Source organism: Oryzias latipes, chromosome 19 (genome assembly GCF_053564925.1).
Source record: "Oryzias latipes strain Hd-rR chromosome 19, Olatipes_Hd-rR_3.1".
NCBI classification, from domain to species: domain Eukaryota; kingdom Metazoa; phylum Chordata; class Actinopteri; order Beloniformes; family Adrianichthyidae; genus Oryzias; species Oryzias latipes.
The window spans coordinates 18,641,983-18,662,729 of NC_136255.1; the positions used below are offsets into that span (position 1 = coordinate 18,641,983).

Consider the following 20,747-nt stretch of genomic DNA (forward strand, 5'->3'; position numbering starts at 1 on the left):
ATCTTTGGGAGCAGAATGTTCTATTGCTCTGTTTTTTTAACCTTCCTGTCAGGTGATGCTGAACTGAAGTACTGGCTGAAAATCTGCATCATATTCCTACTGAGCGTGTGAACTAGGTTCCACTGTGAGCTTAAATGAACAATCATCTGACAGACTTTCATGCAGTAATGTGTACTGTATTTAAGCTGATCTACTAAATGCATGTTGGGTTTAAATGTATATTTCTTGTTTTATGTTTGTTTAAAAAAAGTCTGCAAAAAAATCCTGCATGATGCAAATAGTACCTGCTGGGTGTGGGTATCGACTTTACGTTTTTTCTTCTGGTTCTGCTTGTTGGTCCTGGGATAAACAGTCAAAGCCTCCTGCCACCTATGAATACAAAACAATCACAGTATCATTTAGAACTCATTATATCCGGTCTCTTCACACATGATGAATTCATACGTCACTGTGGAGAGCATAGTTATTATTTATGGCAAATATTGAAAAACATAATGTCAGAATATAGACAAATGGACATTTGAATGAGTTTTTTTAAACAAAAAAACCCCACAAAGATGAAAAATTTACCCTTTTTATAGTTTATCTTTAATTTGATATTATGATGAGGAGGAATTATCTGATAAAAATACTAATAAAACATTTTTACTCTTACGCAAAACTGAAAGGACAATCTATCATGTTTTCTTTATCTATAAAACAATAAATAAATGAACCTAGGACCTTGCGGTCATATGCACGGACATTACATTATGGGTTATATTACCACAGTAGGTAATTCTGCTTTACTGGAGCCCTGGGACTACCCGTTGATAGGCTAGCTCAAACATTAGCTCAGGTCTTAAGAGGTTAGACAAAACTATTGATAACCTGGAAGATTTGGGCATAAAGAAATCAAATACACCAGTCAATTAGTTGAATTTCCTCCTGTAAAAAGGTTTAACTACTTAAGAAAATACAACAAATGAGGCATTTTTTATGTTTTAATAAACATCAAAGAGAAATCCTTATTTCATATGGGACTGCTTAAAAAGTCCCCCTATGACAATTTTCTTTCTTTAATAAAAACGGTCCCAGTGGTGTTTTGAATATGAAGTTTTTAAACCAAAATATCACAACCTAAATATCTTTAAAAAGTCATATTTCGTGTTTATCTGAAGCCTCCATTTCCAAAATCTGATGCTGATCCTGAACTTTGTGATATTTTTCTTTGTGATATTTTTCTTATTTTCATAGAGGCAATAATAAAAAAGGTTGTGATGTGTGAATTTGTGTTTTTATTTTTACCCTCTCTGGTTAATGCGGGACAGCTGACCTTCAAACTCGGGGTCAGAGAGAGAGAGAACACAAATGCGGAGAAGACATGTAGGACTTTAACTTCAGGTTTAATTTTGAATACGGGCGGCCATCAACAAAATCCAGCCTTGGACGCACTTAAAATATGTGCGGTCAACACAGCAATCTATCTCTAAGGGGGCGCCCAGCCACCCTACAGAGGACCGCATAACTATGGATGCTGCTCCGATCCGCCTGTCAATCTCAAGCTCCGGTCCAAGATATTGAAACTCCATCCACCGAGAGATGGGTGATGGAGAGAAATATTCAGAAATTCAAAAATGAAGGTATTTTTTATTACATTGGTTTTCTTTCAAAAACTCAAAAAACATCATTTTCATCGGCTTTAAATCTCATCACACCTGTTAGAGAAAATGTTTCAGCAGATTCTTCTTCCATGAACTCTGTGGTGCACGCTACATTACCCTTTCTGTTAATACCCTTAGTAAAAGTTCAGATATGTTTTTCCGATTACTCAAAGCTGAGAATAATGATTTTTTTTTCATACAGCGAAGACACGAGAAAGCATCATGAATTCAAGTGTATATCATATTAACAGACTGACTGTTAATAGACTGGAATTACATGTCAAAAACCCTCGAAAGGAAAAACCTCTGCTTCCTCTCAGTTAATGATAACCTTAGAAGGATAAAATGTGTTGTGTGAATGCCTAAAACCAGTGGGAGGCATGATGGAGGAGTAACAGAATGGTGAGTGGGTGTTGTGAGTCACAGCTCCCCAAGAATAGCCACAAACATATAAGCCAGAAAGCAGCGAGAGAGAAAAAGCAGGAAAGAAACAGGCCTTGTGCAGCAGAGGAGGAGGAGGAGGAGGACAGCCGAGAGAATCAGTGTAATTATAAAGATGACATTTTCTGTAATGGATGTAGGGGGTCAGCTCGTGTGGAAACAGAGAAAGCTAAGGAAGCAGGGGAGGCGAAGCAGTTTAAGAATGTGCACCGTCACTGCCGCGAGAATTTCAACACCCGACGCGTTGCAGTCTGGAGCAGGCAGCAGGGGGCAGAGGAGTTTTGGCAGCAACAATCGAGAGTCCAAATCTGTTTAACTTCCACACTGCATTCACTACGGAAGTCTATTTGCCAGTAAGGTTAGTAACAACAGATCGTGACCGTTGCAAAGGTAACCGATGTCTTACCCATTGATGATTTCTTTACACTCAGCCCGGATGAAGTGCTCCTTCTCAGGGGTGACGATGCACAGCGAGTTCTTCTGGCCTGTCCTGGATTCACCATCGATGACATCGGAGCACTGGTTCATATTGATCGTACCCTGGGGTAGAGTGCTGGGCTGAAAGATCGAAACAACAAAACGCAAAATCAATGAGTCCGGGGCGGAAGTGGCCTGACACGTTCACAGACGCCTCCATTCCCCCACACCGAAAATCCACTCAAAACAGAAGTTCCCTGCCGAGCTTGGCACAAACACACTTCTGTGTGACACCAAATGTTCTTGATGATGCTTTCTGAGAGCATCTTACACTTCAACTTTTAATTGAAGAATCTAAAATGCAGAAGATACATTAAAACATGTCAGATACTCCGATTTAAGTTTATTACTCCTCACCATACATGGGGGGAAAAAAAATCCCATCCTTTCAAAAACTGGGTTTGTAGGTGAGCAGATATTGAAAAAAACAAACAAATTTAGAGCCTATTTATTTATTTATACATCTTTTAAATTAAAAAAATCAGGTATAACAAAGTTTTTTTTATGTATAACATGCAGAAATTCAAAGTCAATTAAAACATATTTTTATATTTTCTATAAATATCACTAAGAATTTTATCACAGTTTAAAATGTATCAACACAGAAACATTGTAAGCATTTGCTGTCAAAAACATTGAAAAACAGATTAGGAATACATTTTCATGGTAAAAATCCCTAATTATGATCCTAAACCTACACAGATTATTTTTCATTCAGTCACAAATTAAAGCTTTTTAAAACATAAGGATCACTTCATTCAACCACAAAACCTTATCTTGCCTATCAAAGTGTGCAAAAAAACAAAGGAAAATGTAAAAAAAAAAAAAGTTTTTGACCAAAATAAGACTGAAATAAATCAGACATGGAAGGTGTGTAGGTGGGACTCATTCTAGAGTGACTGGTTGGACAGAATGCTGAGAGATTCCAGTTCACCTCGCTAAATGATTTATATGAACTGCTCGCCTCAAAGTTTCTGGCAGATTGACCTCAGTTAGCTGAGAATGTGCACAGACATCCGTTGAAACAATAGATAATTATGGGACTGTTTAAAAGTCTTCATGCAAAAGACTGAAAATTTAATTTTAACAGTTTTAGTTTGCTAAGATCCATTCACGTATGAAATCCTTCAAATAATTAAAAAGATTATGTTATCTTGTTAAATCTTTCTTAATAGTTATGTTACTGTGTCAAAAACAAAACCAACCTGGCAAGCAAATCTTTGGCCAACATTACCACAAAAAAACAAAAAGGTAGATAGGAGGAAAAAAAAGCTTAACAAATTTTGGTGCCACTGGTAGATGTCGATTGAATAGCTGGTGGACCACACACCAAACCATCATCAGAGAAAATACCTTTTATTTTTTAGAGCCTTTCAATAACAACCCAATGCTCGCTGAATGAGTGTCAAGGGTTTTGTTACTTAAAACGGAGAGCTTAGCAATGTAGTGCTGACTGTTGCTCTGCCCACATGCTGATTTGGCTTTGACCAGCTCCAAGACCAGCTTGAGGCAAATCAATGTTCACCCTACTGTTCTTCTCTTGTAACCACTTTCTGTGCAAGAAAGGCATATCAGTCTGGCATTCAACAGGCATAGTTCAGAGTCAACCATTGATGCTGAGAATCCTTTTCCATATCTGTTCCTTGCTCTTTCAGCATTTGTGCATTGGTTTCAAGAATGCATAATTGATCCGTGCTTTAAGCTGTTGTAAATCATTGCTTTTTACCAGAAAATGTAGTACTATACTGCTGGGTGAAAGTCCAACCCTTTGTACAACAGTGCAAACATCTCCCTTCTCTTACCACAAACGCCCCTCTGAACGTGACAGGCTATTGGTTCGACTCTGCCCACATCTCCCTCATCTGATGGATTTGTTTGTTTTTGCAGAGTTTCCTTTCCTGACTTGCATTCATTTTTTTTTTTTTGACAAGGTGAGGTTATGGCAACAGATGTAAACAGCAGACCAAACTCATTTCATTCATTCATTTATCTGGTGTTTGGTCAAACCTCGTCCCTTCAACGGGCTGAGTCAATATTACATTTACAATAATAACATTTATATTATGATGAGGAACCAATACAAAATCCTTAAACACATTAAGTTGTTTTATGAGTGAACAATAGGATAGGCAGCACAGTGTTCTTTATTTAACAGAAGAAAAAAAACTATCATCAGCTTGTCTCAATCAAATCGTACACTTGACCCGGTAACTTCCTATGATTTTCAATAAACAGATATCCTAATCATTTCAGACCCTTTCAATTTTCCACTACACATTAGAATAGAAACCAACATTTTCTACTTTATATTTGATACCCAAAGGTTGACTATGTTTATTTCTATAAAGATTGTTTTATAGTTCTTTCTGGGGAATAAATTGTTATGAATACATAAATACACCCAAGACATTTTATGATTGCTAGGTAAAAGCGAGACATCCCAATGAGCCACTTGACCGCCACATAATGTGCAGAGACCACAGGGAAGATTATTGACATGTTCACTCATCACCAGACTAATGAAGATAAATTTTGTCTGAAAGGCATTTCACTCATTGGGGCTTGAAGTATCCGCCATCTTCCTGAATTATAATAGCCAGACAAGGACTACCCTCAATTCAGATTCGTTCAAAAGCATGACATTGGGATTTCATCAGCAAGGTAGGGAAGGATATTCTTAAAAAAGGATTTAGTTACAAAATACACAATATATCCCTAAAATGTAGTTTGTAGTTTGTTCCAATACTTTACTTAACCTGAGTATTTTACCTTAAAGTTGATGTTAACTGGAATTTGTAAAACAAGAGTGGAGTATAACATTTCAGTTATACTAAAATTATACTAAGACATTAAAAGCAAATTGAATGGTCTTGTATTTGTGGTTTTAAAGCAACAAGGAGGGGGGGGGGGGCTTAAAATGTAATGCTCGGTTTTGTTTAGAACAGAATAACATAGCATTACCGTAGCTTCATCATTCTGTCAAAGCAAAGCTCCATTAAAAAAGAAAAAGGAAGAAAAAAAATCTTATATAAAATTCCATCGTTGCTGAGCGGTTATCTCAAAATAAAAGACGATGTAGCATAAAGGAGTTTATTTATGAAAGCAATCTAGGTCTACCAGTGCAAGTTGTCTCTATGACACTCATGTAAGCAGGTGTTTGTATATTATTTTGAAAATATCAGACGGATGCTTTCAAGTGCAGTGAAGACAACTTGGAGAAAGCTGTTAAAGTAGATGCAAGAACCTTCAACATTATAATGAAGAAACTAAGAGGTAAAGCTATGCTTTTGTTTAAAGGAAGACATTTCACTGATCACAGAATTTTCCAAATGCGGCGCAGCTTCGTTTCTTTGCGAAACAGCACAGCCGTTCTTTCCCTAAAACAATTGAACAGCCCTCTAAACCAAGTTATGGGGAACATTTGAAGACCTGTTTTTAAAAACATGAACTCAGGCTATAAGAAACAGAAAAAACCTTTATCCTAGATTTTTTTCCTTGGTGGGGTTGTTAAAGTATTAAGTTGATGTTGTGCTGAAAACAAAACTTCCTAAGTTTTATTTTGCCCGCTAAAGGAAATGCTGTAGGGTCTCCTGATTTACCCCTAAAGCTGGGTCAGCGCCTCCACACGAATGTGCACATAACAACTCCCTTGCAGTAATGCCCATGGAAAATGATGAAGGAAAGACTTGAAGTTTGACCATCACCTAATTTAATTTTTAGGATGGAACGTAAAAATGTATTTGAATGTGTGGCAGCTAAATAGTTCATTTAGACAGTGTAAGCAAGTTCTTGAGCTTTTATCTTTGACTTGTGGCCACAGAACAGAAATCTATTTACTCACAAAGGTGCAGGTCGTTGCAGGTAACATCTCCCAAAATGCCTAAATAAATGTAAACACGCTAAAAGCTTTGAATAGAATTGACATTTTGAATAGAATGAAATATTTACAAACTTTACCAGTCTTATTTAGCAGAATCACTAAGTCTCAAGCCCTTTTATGGGCTCTGCATAATTTAATCCTTTGTAAAATAGAGTTGCTTATGTTTTCAATTCTAAATATGCATCACAGGTAAACATGTATTCTGTTAAAAACCCAACACTGTTTATCAGTCCCAACACTGCAGAGAAAGTCTGACTTTGGACTGCCCTGCCTCTGCCATCTGTCTTTGTCAACAAATCTCCACCACGCATGTTAGCTTGTCCTTGAGCCTCGGGCAGAAGAGGATAAACAGCAAAATATTTCAAATTCTGAGAACAGTTGTACAAAGCAGCTTAAGTTCCTGTTTTGTAATCACTGCATCTGATTTTCCGGGCACAGAAATAAATCACTCTGACTTCTGATTTAAAACAAACAAACAAACAAAAAATACTCACTATTGACCTATTTCAGAAAGAATAGATCTTCCCTCATAAATGTTCACCTTTCTGACTTGAACACCAATAAATTAGCTTGCTTCTCTCCACACACTGTGGTTTTAGCCCCCAAACACAGGGAGCCCTGGGCCCACACATCTCTGTCATCTAACTTAGACTTTGTCAGTTCTTCTTGGGCCACCACTTAACACAACGGAGCCTTTGTAAAACCAGTTCACATAATGTGGGATTGTGAGCCACCGCAGGTCACAGAGCCAATCCTACTTTTAACTAGTCAAGTGAATATCTTCTGTGACAATAGATTCAAACAATTATCTTTTTATCAGCACTGAAATGATGTAGGCAGAAAAAACAAAATGATTTTTGTTCTTTAAAAAAAAAAAAAAAAAAACATTCATGCAGAGTCCAAATTAGTTGCAGAGTAGTTTTGATTTAAAAATAAATCAATAAAAAAACTGTTTTATCCTATAAGATGTCTGTGGCTAAACAACCTCTTGCGCCATTTTTGTGATGTCTTTAAACTGGCAAATGTTGATATTTAAGTACCCATCAGTTGGGTGTGTAAAAATGAGTTGTCTGCACTTGACCCATCCCCTGGGGGAGCGGTGAGCGGCATCACAGCTGCGCTCGGGAACCATTTGGTGGTTATACCCCCTCCATTCAACCCCTTATGCCGAGTGTCTAGCAAAGAGGCAATGGGCTTTAGTATAACCCGACCATGGATTTGAACCCATGACCTCCCAATCTAGGGGTAACTAATGATGTTAGTATCTAATAAAGTAAACAAATATTAGTTTTACAAAGAGTTTCATCATGTTTTTTTGGATTGTTTTTTAGGCATAACTGAAAAAAGATGTATGGAAAAGCTAAACTACCACACAATCAGGAGCATTGAGTGCTTGAGTGATCCTAGGGGCTATTCTGTCTGGAACAGATGTCAGGCACTAGGTCCTGGGTAAGGACCCAGACTAAGAAGTTAAAACATTCTTATAGAACAGGTGAAGGTAAAGTCCACTTTAGACCCCAGGCTAACATGACTGGGGTCCCAAACTGGAGCCAGGCCCAAAGTTGGGGTTCCCAGGAGAGCACCCAGCAGCTGGAACCCTTCCCACATGAACCGGCTAGCATTAGCGTGAAAAGACCATGTGGGTCATCACCAGGACACTTTAGGCAGGAGGTCAATGATCGACTTGGCAGCGAGTCCTCGGTCTTGGGCTCTCAGGGGAAGGAAGGGACAGAGCTTGCAACTGATCTCCACCTGGTGGTAAAGTTAGACTCACTGGCACAAAAGGCAGCCAGACAGACTTGGCAGGTTCAAATGCATTGAGACAGTCTGTTGGGAATGTCTGATATACATTTGAACAGAGACTTGAAAAACAATTGAAAAATCCCAGAGTCACAAAAAAAGTGAAGACATACTGAAATATAACCAGTATAATATTGGTGTTTTTATACCAAAAGGGTATTCCGTTTCCTGATGTTCAGACAAATTTCCTTGTTAAAGTAAAGCTTTCTAATGTGTCTAAGTACCATATACCAGTATCAAAAGGCTCATTAAAAACATGTTTACAATAAATTCAAATTAATTTTATTTCTATAGCACCTTTCATGTAAAGAAAAAAGCTCAAGGTGCTGTACATAAAAACAAACAAGAATGCAAAACTAATCAAATAATAAAATACAAATTAATAAAATACACAATAATAAATAATAAAATACACAACATAAAAAAATCATACTAAAATACACAAAAACAAGCACAAGTAAAATAGAAATGACTAAAAAAAAACTTTAAGAAGAGAGAACCAATATCACAACTATCAAGTTTCTGAAGAGCAAAACTTTTTTGTGACATCAGCTTTCCTCAGATTCCCTCAGTGAAGCTTAGTAAAACATCTTTTTCTCCCTTATGACGAAGAAAAGGAAATAACTGTATTTTCTGGCAATAGGAAACTGGTCTCATTTCAGTTTTAGTTGCACAACAAATTCCCTTCCTCCCCTATCCACATTTCTGGGTACAGCTGACTCATTTTAACAGGCAGAAAAAACAACATTTCCATTATAAATATGTTTATTTAACCATTTATTTATTATATTTAAGTTGTTTTTGCATTTCTATGGTCTTAGGTGTCAATTGTCTACCAACCTTAGTAGTGACAAACTGGAAATATTATAGATTCAGATATCAAGTTTCATTGCTTCTCTGTAAACATGTAGCAGCAGGAATCGTCCGCAATGTTTGGGGTTTAAATCTGCATACAAGACCATTTGGCTTTAATTATTAAAAACACTCTGAAGCAAAGGAAACAACTGGTGAACTGGCACATTCTGAGGTACAAACCTACGATCGAACCTCTTCATTAATAAATGTTATCCAATAACAGCTGTGACATAAATCTTTCCATAGCAACTTTGGATAACAGATGTAAATACAGGTTTTTGATATTAGCTATAACAGATAACAGCTGCTTTGGCAGGTGCCAACCGAGTTGAGTCACCTTAAGTCTTGTTGTTAAGGGCCAAATGAGTTGAGTCACCTTCAGTCTTGTTGTTAAGGAATATTAAACTACCATTTCTCTGCCTCAACGGACTACAATTAGCTTGCAGGCCCAAACATACATAGCAATCAGAACAGGAACTAGGCCTGACAGAATGGTCAGAGTCATAAGTCTGCATAATTAAAGTTCAACGGCTGTGTCAATCCCTCATCTATGTAAAGTAATTGTGCAAATTGGACTACGCCGCATGGCGGACATCTGACAACCCCTGCAGCAGAGTCCTCCAGGCATTCACAGATACACCTCATTCTGTTGGTATGCATTTGAGGTTTTCAGATGGTTCCAGCAGGGCTACAGTGAGCACTGGCTGCAGCAGGAACATTCATAAGAAGGCAAAAATTTAAATTCCACACATTTCACATTTTCAGGTGCTTCAGAGACACTGTTGTGGGTGGCCGCAGCGCTTCTGCACTCTGTGGTGAGAGGACGTGGGCGGTTTAATGCTGCACTAGAAGGGCCAACAGCCAACAGATGCAGAGGAGGAGGAAGAGGAGGCCAAACTAGATGATGAAGGCCATTTTCTTCTTGGATAACGGGATTCTATTCAAAATGATGATGTAATTACATTTGATAAATCAACAGAATTAAATGATGCTATACAAATCAACATTCGTTGAAGAGGGAGGACCAAGAAACATTGTAATCCAACAAAATTCACTGTATCTCTTTATGATGAATTCATTACCAAACACAGACAGAGCAGATAGAAAAAAGTGTACGTCAGTAGTTACACAGTAGATATGCTGGCTGCAGAAACAGGTGCTGAAGTCGAGTTGTGTCATGTTGACTTGGCTTTAGGAATCAGAGTCTGAGAAGAGACGTGGCTTGTCTGCATGCCCACACAACATTTCTCCTTAAGAAAAAAAAAAGAAGAAATCACCTCCCTCTGAAATCTGCTATTTCCCTTTCAGATTCAGTTCAGTTGATGGGTCTAGATTTCAAATGATTATTTACCTGCACTCGTGTAATTCACTGTTCAGGCACATTTGTGCTGGATAAACCATTTGGTAAAATCAACATACTTGTCTTATTACCTGAATAGATACTGAAAATTCAGGACTGAGTTTAACATTTGCTAGATCAGCATACGAGCTTTGGTTTATCCTTCAGGTTTTATTTTATTAACAGATTTTAAATAAAAGGACATCAAACCCTGCATAGCGTTACCAAAGACTGAAGTAGATCATGGTGAAGTCCCAGCTTTTTAAACCCTGAATATCATGTGCACAGATTCTCAACAATTCTATGGACTTTAATGAAAGGTTAAAGGTCATTTAATATCAATTCCCTCAGTAATTATGAAAAACATTTATCTGCAGGGCAGCTTGCGCGACAATGCATCCAACCACAGGCTTGGATGCCATTTGAGATCCAGATGCTATAATTGCTGTGCTTTTTTAAGACATTAATTGTTAACCAACAATAGAAATGTATTGACTGTAATGGCAGAGTTAAGGTCTACATCTTTACTTTCTCTTCCACTGAAAGAAGACCTCTCAATTGCACATGGCGACACATTTCTGCACTCTTTCATTAGAGTTTGCCTTAGAACAGGCTAGCCCCAAGTGCTCTCCAAAACAAATGATCTGTTGTTCAGACTGAAATGTAATGGAGGACTGTTACAAGACACCAGTAAGAGAAGCTAGAAATCTTGGTAAAAAAAAAAAAGTGGAAATCATTTTATTTTGAATGTACTAGTTAACTGTTAGGCCAAATTTATTTTGAAGTAAACCAATTTACTTTGTATTTTTTGGAACTAGTTTCAAAGAACAGGATGATGACAAAGGGTAAAGAGGGAGTGATGCTTAAAATGACGGTCTGTATCAAAAAAGAAAAAAAGAAGCAGAAACAGATCACCTTCTAACCTAATTTTACAACAACCTTTTTTCTATTATAAACACAGACAGCATTAATTCCCCAGTCTTCTGATGGTCTTTATGACCACCTATAAAGTGATTTCTTCGTAAGTTTTAAACAAGACCTACAGAACAGACTTAAAATCAACAGCTGGAGAGCGCTCTGGACACATTATCAGTTGACTGAATCCCAGTCAAAACTCTGAAGTTTCATGTTTAGAGGACAGGAAGTTACACCTTCCCTAAACATTAAACAGAAGATTTTAAATGTGATCACAGTGGAGGCAAACTGGTCTATAAAACAGCTGCAAAAACCAAAGCTGTACAAGGAAAATGGCACTAAAAGAAATACGAAAAGACTAATACAACATGAATATAAAAACATGTTTTGCACAAGCCCTGTCCAGTTTAGCTTTGTCCATGCATCAGAAAAAAAACTTGAATTGTCAGGCTGCACTGGTACAAAAATCTTCATGTTAGGAAGAGTGCAGCCTTGATTCCTGCCTTGCTTGTGTGGAAGTGTCCTTGGCCAAAACACTGAACCCCACCTCGCCTCTGGTGAAAGGTTGGCAGACTTTCACTGTAGAGCACCTTGGGAAGGTAGAAAAGCGCCATACAAGTAGATGCCGTTTACTATTTTAAATTAAATGAATTAGTTTACGTCCATACAGCATTCTGGAGCTGCAGATCATTTTGAGCTGGTGGGAGAGCAGTAACACAGCCACTCACCGACCTGATACACACAGCACATCATTTAAAAGGGTTTTGGTGTTGATGTGGTACATTCAATACCTTCTTGTTTAGTTTGGTTCATTCACAAAAGAAAAACTGGGGAAAAAAATCCCCATATACATAAAATATCTTAATGTGACCTTAATGGGTAATTTCTTTCACTATACTGAAAAAAGATGAAACAAGCATGTAAAATTCCTTTTTTTAAGTTTCGCTATTCAGTTTAGAAGTTTAGATGGTTTTCTAGATTCATAAATAAATGTAAAGCTATTCAGAGTTTGATTACAACCCACTGTTCCCTGTGATAAAACACTTTCAGAAAGATTCTTTTTTTAAGGTTATAAGTCAGTGTGGCACATCCCTCAGTGCAATTTAATCCAAATAAAAATTACAAAAGGTAATAAAATGAATTATTTCCATTTAATTTTTAAGGTGTGGAATGTTGTATGTTGATCACAACTCTGCCTTTTGTTGTTATTTTATGTGATTAAACAGAAATAAAAGCATCTTAACATATTGATGCAATTAAAGTATTCTAATTTTTTTAAGCCAAAAGACAGGTGTGAGCCCAAACACAAAGTGATCTCCATCTTTACAAATACAATATGCCTCCCACGGGTATTTTAGCAGCTCGGAGCCAGTTTAAAAAAAATCTATTTTAAACGTTTCATTTTCCACTAATCGCAGCTCAGTCAGTATGTGGATACAAAATGAGTAGCACACAAGGATTTTTGTGGATTACAATGATTGTGTGGGGCTTTTGTTTCACGTCTGTGGATGTAGCAGAGCCGGTATGGTCTTTGTTAATGTTGAAGTGCCCCCTGTTCCCACAATGTTACACTATTTATTGCTCAAAGTTTCAAAGAACTTGCATAGTCCATTAATGGCTTAAGAGAGTAACTACAAACTGACCAAACACATTATAAGGTCAGGGCACACCGGCCTTGAAGTTCTGGGATATAAATGTAAGTGTTTATTCTTTGTTTTATTGTGGATCGTGTGGCACATCTAAAACAACTGAAACAAAATTAATAAAAACATATCACACTAACAGCTTCAAGAGCAAAATTTTAAATTGGCAGGCTTTAATCACTGGAAAGCAAATATAAGGCTGGCTTCCATGGTTTTATGGCCTTCTGCAGTATTTACCGGGACCCTGATGAAATCATGAATGTTTACATTTTAGAGGACGTACAACAAAAGATGGCTCTCGTGCACCATATCAGCTCAACACAAACCTCACCTTGGACCCGCACTAGGTAAACAAGCTTCCACATTCCAGTGGAGAAGTCGATTACAATCTTATTTTACAGGAGCTATGACCATTGTCTTTATCTTTCGTGCTCCGGAGTGTTTGCTTTTTAATTGGGGAAAAGTCATTCTCCGAGGTTTGGCATTGAAGACAAAATGTTCAAAGTGATGTAAGAAATATTGAAGTTTGCACTAAAAGTTCAAATGTCAAGGCTTGCAGTAAATGAAAGAATAAAACGCCACTGCAGGTGAAATTCAAGGGGGTGATAAAGGTTTTAGGTTGTAAGCCCTCTTCAAAAGGCCCCTAAGTCATGCTCTAATCCTCATATACTTTTATATCTCACTACAAAGCTATTCCTGTGCAAGTAGTTTGGGAATATCTAATAAAAATAACAAAGTAAGAAAAAACACTGCATCTCCATGTTTCTGTTTGGTAAGAAGAACAAGTCTGTCAGCAAACTGGCTGACACTGCAAAAACACTCTGGACAAAAGCAGCAGGATTGTGTCTCAAGCAAAAAGAATGCACAAATTTGCAGCAAAAGGCATCAGGTTTTTCAAAAAGGCTCTCTGCTCTTGGACACAGTGCAATGGGGCAGAAGAATTCCAGAAAACACAGGAATTTAATTGAGCAAAAGACCAAATGAGAACGATTTCAAAAGCTAAAACATAAAAGAACATCATGTTCTTGTTGGGAAAAGGGTATGTGGCCATGATACAGACTGTCAACTGCAGCCAATATGGTCCAAAAGCAAATGCAATTCAAGGGTCTGTGAATGGTGCTTTTGTGCACTGCAATTCAATAGGCAGCTTCACTTTATTTTCAAGGTATACAGTGCTTGGTGAGTCTTTCAAAAATGCAATGACTGGTCAACACCGCACAAGAACCTTCGTCTTCACAACACAGCTTTTAACAGCTAGGACGGATGTGCTGTTTTGTGAAATCTTGAGTTAGATTGAGCTCAAAGACCTTATCACAGCCTGAAACTACAAAGAGTTAAAGGGAGCGTGTATGTAAGAATAGGCAATTAGTTCACAGTATGGTTAGTAGAAGCTATTGTGTGTGTGTGTGGTAAGGAGGGAGTCAAGCTGGAACGGCAAAACACATAAAATACTATTTTAACACACCGATCTCATCAAAGTGGGTTTTTGGAGAATTTACTGTAAGTTTTCATAAAGTTTTAAAAATGCCTAAATAGCCTCCCTTTATTGTCTATGGTAATGTTTTTTTAAATTAAAATTTGAATTAGTGCTGGCAAAACAGAGTCATGCTTCCCATCTTTATTGCAGGCTGTAAGTTTGTCCAGTAGTAAAAAAAAAAAAACTATCATTCATACCAATTCTAATGCACTGGCACAAGATACCAATAGTTTGAACAATAATCAGATGCTTTCAACTCGTAAACCTTTGCCTAGCAACACATGTAGCTCCTTTCTCAATGCTTACAGAATAGACAGACTCTTCATATACGAGGTCATCTGTATGTTAGAAGCACATGGCTGACTGCTGCTGCAAAAAGATAGAGAAACTTGTTGCCTTAGTAATGTGAAGCTGACATAACCTCGTTAAGCTGCTGCTTGAAAATGTAGCTTGGAAGTTTAGCATGTACTAAAAGCTGGACAAAGAATGAACAGGATATACATTCTGAAGTTCTTTCAAACTACCAGAGCAGCACTAACAGCAAGTTTCTATTGCAGCTTTAATTATACAGAAATGAAATCTATTCATCTCCTCCCTTTTTACAGTCAGTGCCAGCACATGTGTATCTTAAGCCTAATGTTGCATTCACATCATGTGGCAGAGGCGTCCAGTTTTCATGCTAAAGGCCCGTACACACCGGGACGAATTTCGCTTGCGATTTTCGCCGACGTTTAACGCCTCGTGACTAAACAAAGGGCACCAATGAGAGTGTGCACACCGACGCGAAAAAACGCCACGCGTCAAAGCGTCAAAAAAAAAAATAACGCCTCGGGTTCGTTTTTTTTTTCTAAAATATCCCCGAACCAAGCACCAGTTGCTCCAACTGGTGCTTGAAATATTCATGTTTTCTTTGTATGATTCTGACAAGCGCGTAAATACTTGCTCTCTTCTTCTGAGTGAAAAGCGACTTTAAGAAGCGTAAAGTTGCGCAGCGCCACCTTGTGTACAGGAGTATTTCTGTTTTACATTAAGCGCCATCTAATGTCAGGGAATGAAATTGCATGTTTGCTCGGCTCATCGTCAGGGAAAATCGCCTGGGTGTGAACACAAAAAACGTGGCGAAAAACGCTGGCGAATAACGCCTGGCGAATATTCGTCCCGGTGTGTACGGGCCTTTAGCCAATGTACAAACGCCATCTGAAGGTCGGGGCACGTTTGACTAATGCAGCACAACAAGTCATCAAACCGGGTCACAGACAGAGACGTGTTTACCGATGCTTTTGTCGAGTTCTTTAAAATAAATAAAGCTGATCTCTCAACATCATCTGTGTCTTCCGTGCATTAAGTACACACAGACACTGCTTTTGGCGATCAGGCTAAAAAAACTTGGCGGTAGCTCCTCCCACACGGATCTGTGGCATCAAGTGTACAACCACATTTTATGGAAAAGCGTAGAGCAGCAAACTTGCCGCGGGAGAATTTGATGCGTGAATGCAGCTTCTTAACAAATAATCTTCATCGATTTAAGAAAATTTTCTCATACACATGAGCTGTTTTAAAGAAATGTTTGAGCTTAGACTAAAACGATAGGCTCGTTGAGTCTTTCTGGGTGTTCTCAGAAGGTGGGCAGCCCCAAATCAATGGCTCCAAGTGCCATGGATCTCCCCCAGATTTGTCTGACATACTCCATTTACCCAAGGCCATGCCACATCTTGTAGGCTGGAGCCACAACTCATCTGATATTGGTTATTCCAAGGACAAAGGAACCATCAAAGTAGACTGAAGAAACACACGGGTGCCTCCTCATCCATAAGCCATGTGCATGTGCTTTAAAGTAAAGGCTCTTATGTGCTTAGGAGCTATAATACACAAGTAAACACTGGTAACCTTTAAATTTACTTCAGAGTTGTTTACAATAAATTCTAAAAGCAATGTGTGTATACTGTGGTGACTTCAATGTTCCTCACTGAGCAGCTTCACGTTAGTTATTATACATAATTATGACAATATGGGTAACAGCCCTACACAAGAGGAAGACGAGAACCAATTAAATCAGTTGTAAAGCCTGCTTATTCAAAACAAAAACAATTATTCCTCGAGTGGCTTGGGTGACAAACAAGCCTCTATATTTGGCGTCACTTGATATTTTCAGATCTAGATCCTTCCTCCCCTCCTGCTTTTGATCTTCTGTTCGGGCAGCAGATGAAAAGATGAAGAGTGACATCCGCCGACTGCAGTGAATGAAAAGCGGACATTTGCCTCTTCCTTTGTCTTTTTTTTTTGGTTAAAAATGATTCATCTTTCATCCCAGGACATCAAGCTCAACAAATGAAGCCTAATGGCTTACAAGACAAAGAACATATTAAAGCTATAGTATGTCCTCATCTAAATCATACAGCTAAATACATTCCAGCTCTTTGTGTTTGTTGAAATACACAAGTTTCTTATCATTTCTGTTTTCATCCTTAAACCATATTCTTTATTCGTAGGAAAAAATACCATAGTGCACAGATCTGGGTCAACCAATTTTTAGCAAGCATACATACTCAATATATGTAAAAGCACTGTTCAGGCAGAGTAAAATTCAATAAACTACATTATTTTGAAGACTGAACAAATAAGCACATGAAACATTTAAATACCAATACCAATAGATTGCTAAAACGTCAACAATTTCTTTAATTTTCCTTCCATTTTTATGGTGCGCTTCAAAGAAGGAAACTCAAACGCGTTCTTGCACAATAGGTGTGCAGTGGGTGAGCTGCTAAGCAAACACATGGCTCACCACATGACTTACTGTCAACATGGTGTGACTTCATCCACTTTGACAGCAGCGTGCTGGTTACTTTGGTGGTCAACAATTTCTATACATACGGTACTTTATATATTCAGAGAAATAAATATAGGAGCTAGTTGCCATCAGTTCAATTGACAGACTTGGACATTGTTGTATTTCTTAAAGAAGTCATTTTAAAAAGATTATCCTTTAAATCACCCAATTTCTCAAAACTTGTAAGAATATTTTTTTCTTACCATTTCATCCAGAGCATAACGAAGCAAGCCGTGTTCATAGAGTATAAAGAACCTTCTTTGCCATTTCTGTAAAGGAAAGAATCAATCATTAACTTTTGACTTAGATATTATCCATCTCAAAGTCACATTATTATCATATCATACAGTAGCATCAGATAATGTCGGAATCTTTATTTGTTACTATAAATAATGTAAAAACAACATAAAAAGGTTCAAAGGGTTGGAGAGAAGATGCTGTGATTATCAAGGTTTGCATTGAATATTTGGGATTCTGCTCACGGGACAATGCCATCACACAAAGTGTGTGACTTCAATTCATCAATGCATCAAAAACTGACTGTCAAAAACCTTTTGATGAACAAATGCAGTCAAAGCAGAGTCTTCAAAGGCTGCAACTGTCTTTTACTATATGCTGTCTGGCATAGATCCAGCGTGTAATAATAAAGTCCAATGAACAGCTGGTAATATTCCTGATTGCATGTAGAAATACTCCTATTCGTACATTCATTCAGAGTTAATCATACAATATCTTTAATGTAAACAAACACATTTAGCAAGAAGTGCCTGCACAGGTTACTGACTTCCAGCTCTTATCTAGATGATTCAGAAAGAGTTTGGACAAATATTTGAGAGGAGAGACACTTTAGTCAGCAGATTCTGTCAGCTGATGGTCAGTCATAACATCATATTAAAATATAGAGAGTAATCAACTTCTGTAATGTTAACTAACTGCTGTTGCAAATAAGATGTTGAGGATAAAAATAACATCATTTAAACCCATTTGTTTTGGTGTGAGTAATTGCTATGCCGTTTTTTTCCAGTGTCTTCATTTATTGTTGGTTTTATTTTTGGTTTATCTAAGGTAGTTTTGAATTCTATTAAAGACCAACTCTTGGGTTATGTGTGGATTTTTTTTTTCCCTCCGTTTGTTGTACAGCTAGATGTAAACAACAAACCGTTCAACAACAAATCGGTAGTTTACTCCAAAAATGACCGGTCTGCTTTAACTGGCAAAATGCAAAGACAAACGGCTGACTATGGGAATAAGTTAAATGCATTAGAGATCCAGTCAAAGCAGCAGCATGGTTCTAATAGTAAAATTCTTAGGTGGTTTTCCCAAAACCCATATGGAAGCCATCAGAGGGGCTGTGAGAACTGGGTCCTTCTTTCTCCTCCCCCACATTCCCCATAATGCTCTTTTGAGAACAGCCACCACAACATAATACGAGAAATGATAAGAGGAGGTTCCCATTACAGCATGATAAGGAAACAATGTCAAACGTAGACTCATAATTGCCACACAAAAAGGCTTATTCTGAGAGGAAAAACCAGCAACAACAAGACTTCTGGTTTAGTAATTATCCAACAAGGGTCGCCTTCTCCACACCTACTGGCAGCCTTTTAAGCTCCAAATTAAAATACAACAATAAAATATGTATTATTCTATGAAGCTCCATTGGGATTAATTTGTGTAATGTGACAAAAAAAAAATTTCTTTCAAGGGGAAAAGTACAGTGAGGTTGAACACTTACTCGAGATCTATGTAAGGGATTGTCAAAATTAGTTCCTTCAGGAGCCAGCAGAAGCCATCCTCCATACATAGGTTTAGCCTGGAAAAGAGATAAGAGAAAAACAAAATTACAAAAGGATTACATTTAACATTAACAACCCAAACATATCTATTATCTGCTCAAATGTGCACATCTTAAAGTGTTGAAGACAGCGTTGTACCGTACTGGCTAAGGATACAAACTAGAACTCCATTTTAGCTAATTATTTTGGACAATTTTATGCACTTCTTTTTAAAATCATGCACATTTTTAAAGTCAATCCACGATGAGCATTTTTTTTTTTCACTCTCTGCCTTAAATTGACTGAAACCTATTCTCTCTGACTGGCTTCATTCCAGAGCACCATGCTGCTGTGGAAAAAAAAAAAAGAAAAAAAGGAAAAGCTAACACACATGATTTTCCCTCTGATCCTCTAAGTGGGTTGACTTCTGGGTGGCAGGGGGAAGCAGGAGGCAAAAGTTAAGCTAGGAAAACAGATGAGAAGAAGAAGAGAGGCAATACAAATCTCAGGGAGCTTTTGCAGCTTCAGATTTGCAATTTAAACCTCTACTGAAAGAAATCAAAAATCGAGCAAGGCGCTCAGCCTTTGATAAAACATTTTAGATAATAGTTGAACATGGGCCACAGTGGTTTTTATGCATTGTTCTGCAAAACCAGCACAATAAGAAAAATCTTATTTGAAACCAAGACTCCTTTAAAAAAAAATAAGTCAGATTTTTACAAGCAACTCCAGTTTTTAGATAATTGGTTTTAATTAACCTTCATCCTACACACAACCAAATACAATCCAGCTTCAATTATTCTCTTGCTTTGTTTACACGGTACAGCACATTTCTCAGTCAACTCAGTAAACACGATGACAACAGAACCTCATACTTGTGTCTCTACCTCCACCTTGGATAGTCGAGTGTTTGCATTCAATTGAGAAAATTAGCATTTTAAACGTTAAAAGTATGTGAACGTAAAAAGATTTTTTTTTTTTAAATGTTGGAATTAGTATAAAATAGTGTGTGTCGTTTACATTATTGTACAACAAGGAGGCTGAAAACAGGTACAGCAACATCTCCCATCTGTCTTTATCTGACCTGACAGCAGCCCAAATGGCACAACAGAAAAATAAAGATCAATGTAGGTCATGTTTTCCCCTTCAGTGATTTCACCAAATCACTGAAGGGTAATTGTGTGTTCGCGTCCCATTGGCTTTCAACTTCTCCTTTCCAATGGTCGTACATACAATTTGAAATTCAACTCTAGGAGAAGTGACAGAAAGGTTTATTTCTGAAAATAAAAGGAATACACCTTCTATCGCAGGCATTACTGCGTATACAAAACCTGGAAAATGATTAAATGACTTGTATTAAGTTTACTTTAATTTGACCTTCGTGAACTGTTGGTTCAACTCCCAACAAGGAATTATTATAGAGCTTGCCAGCTGTTGGATTTGGATGATAACTGAAAAACCTTCAATAAAAAAGAGTCCCAGTGATTTCATCAAAAAATGGGTGACAGGGTGCTATACAGCTGCGGGTGTAAAGAAGGGTGGAGGTCCTACATCAGCATGAATTGGGGTCAATATATGCTCCAAGGCAATAAACTAATTATGTCCAATTAACCTAACATTTGCACTTCATGGTCCACTGACATACCAATCATTTGACACTTTTACATGAAGT

At 37.6% G+C, this 20,747-nt stretch overlaps 1 protein-coding gene across 9 annotated transcripts in view; it reads right to left on the reverse strand.

Annotated features, from left to right (window-relative positions):
* The window catches only part of mpripa (myosin phosphatase Rho interacting protein a), a 45,892-nt gene that overhangs the window by 24,221 nt on the left and 924 nt on the right, over nt 1–20,747 (reverse strand). For all 9 annotated transcript variants that reach the window (XM_078937326.1, XM_078937325.1, XM_078937323.1 and 6 more), the window contains exons 2-5: nt 19,036–19,113; nt 17,504–17,569; nt 2,491–2,642; nt 285–369 (exon numbers count right to left, since the gene is read on the reverse strand). In XM_078937326.1, the coding sequence (XP_078793452.1) occupies nt 285–369; nt 2,491–2,642; nt 17,504–17,569; nt 19,036–19,113 (381 nt within the window). The remainder of the gene's footprint in view (nt 1–284; nt 370–2,490; nt 2,643–17,503; nt 17,570–19,035; nt 19,114–20,747) is intronic.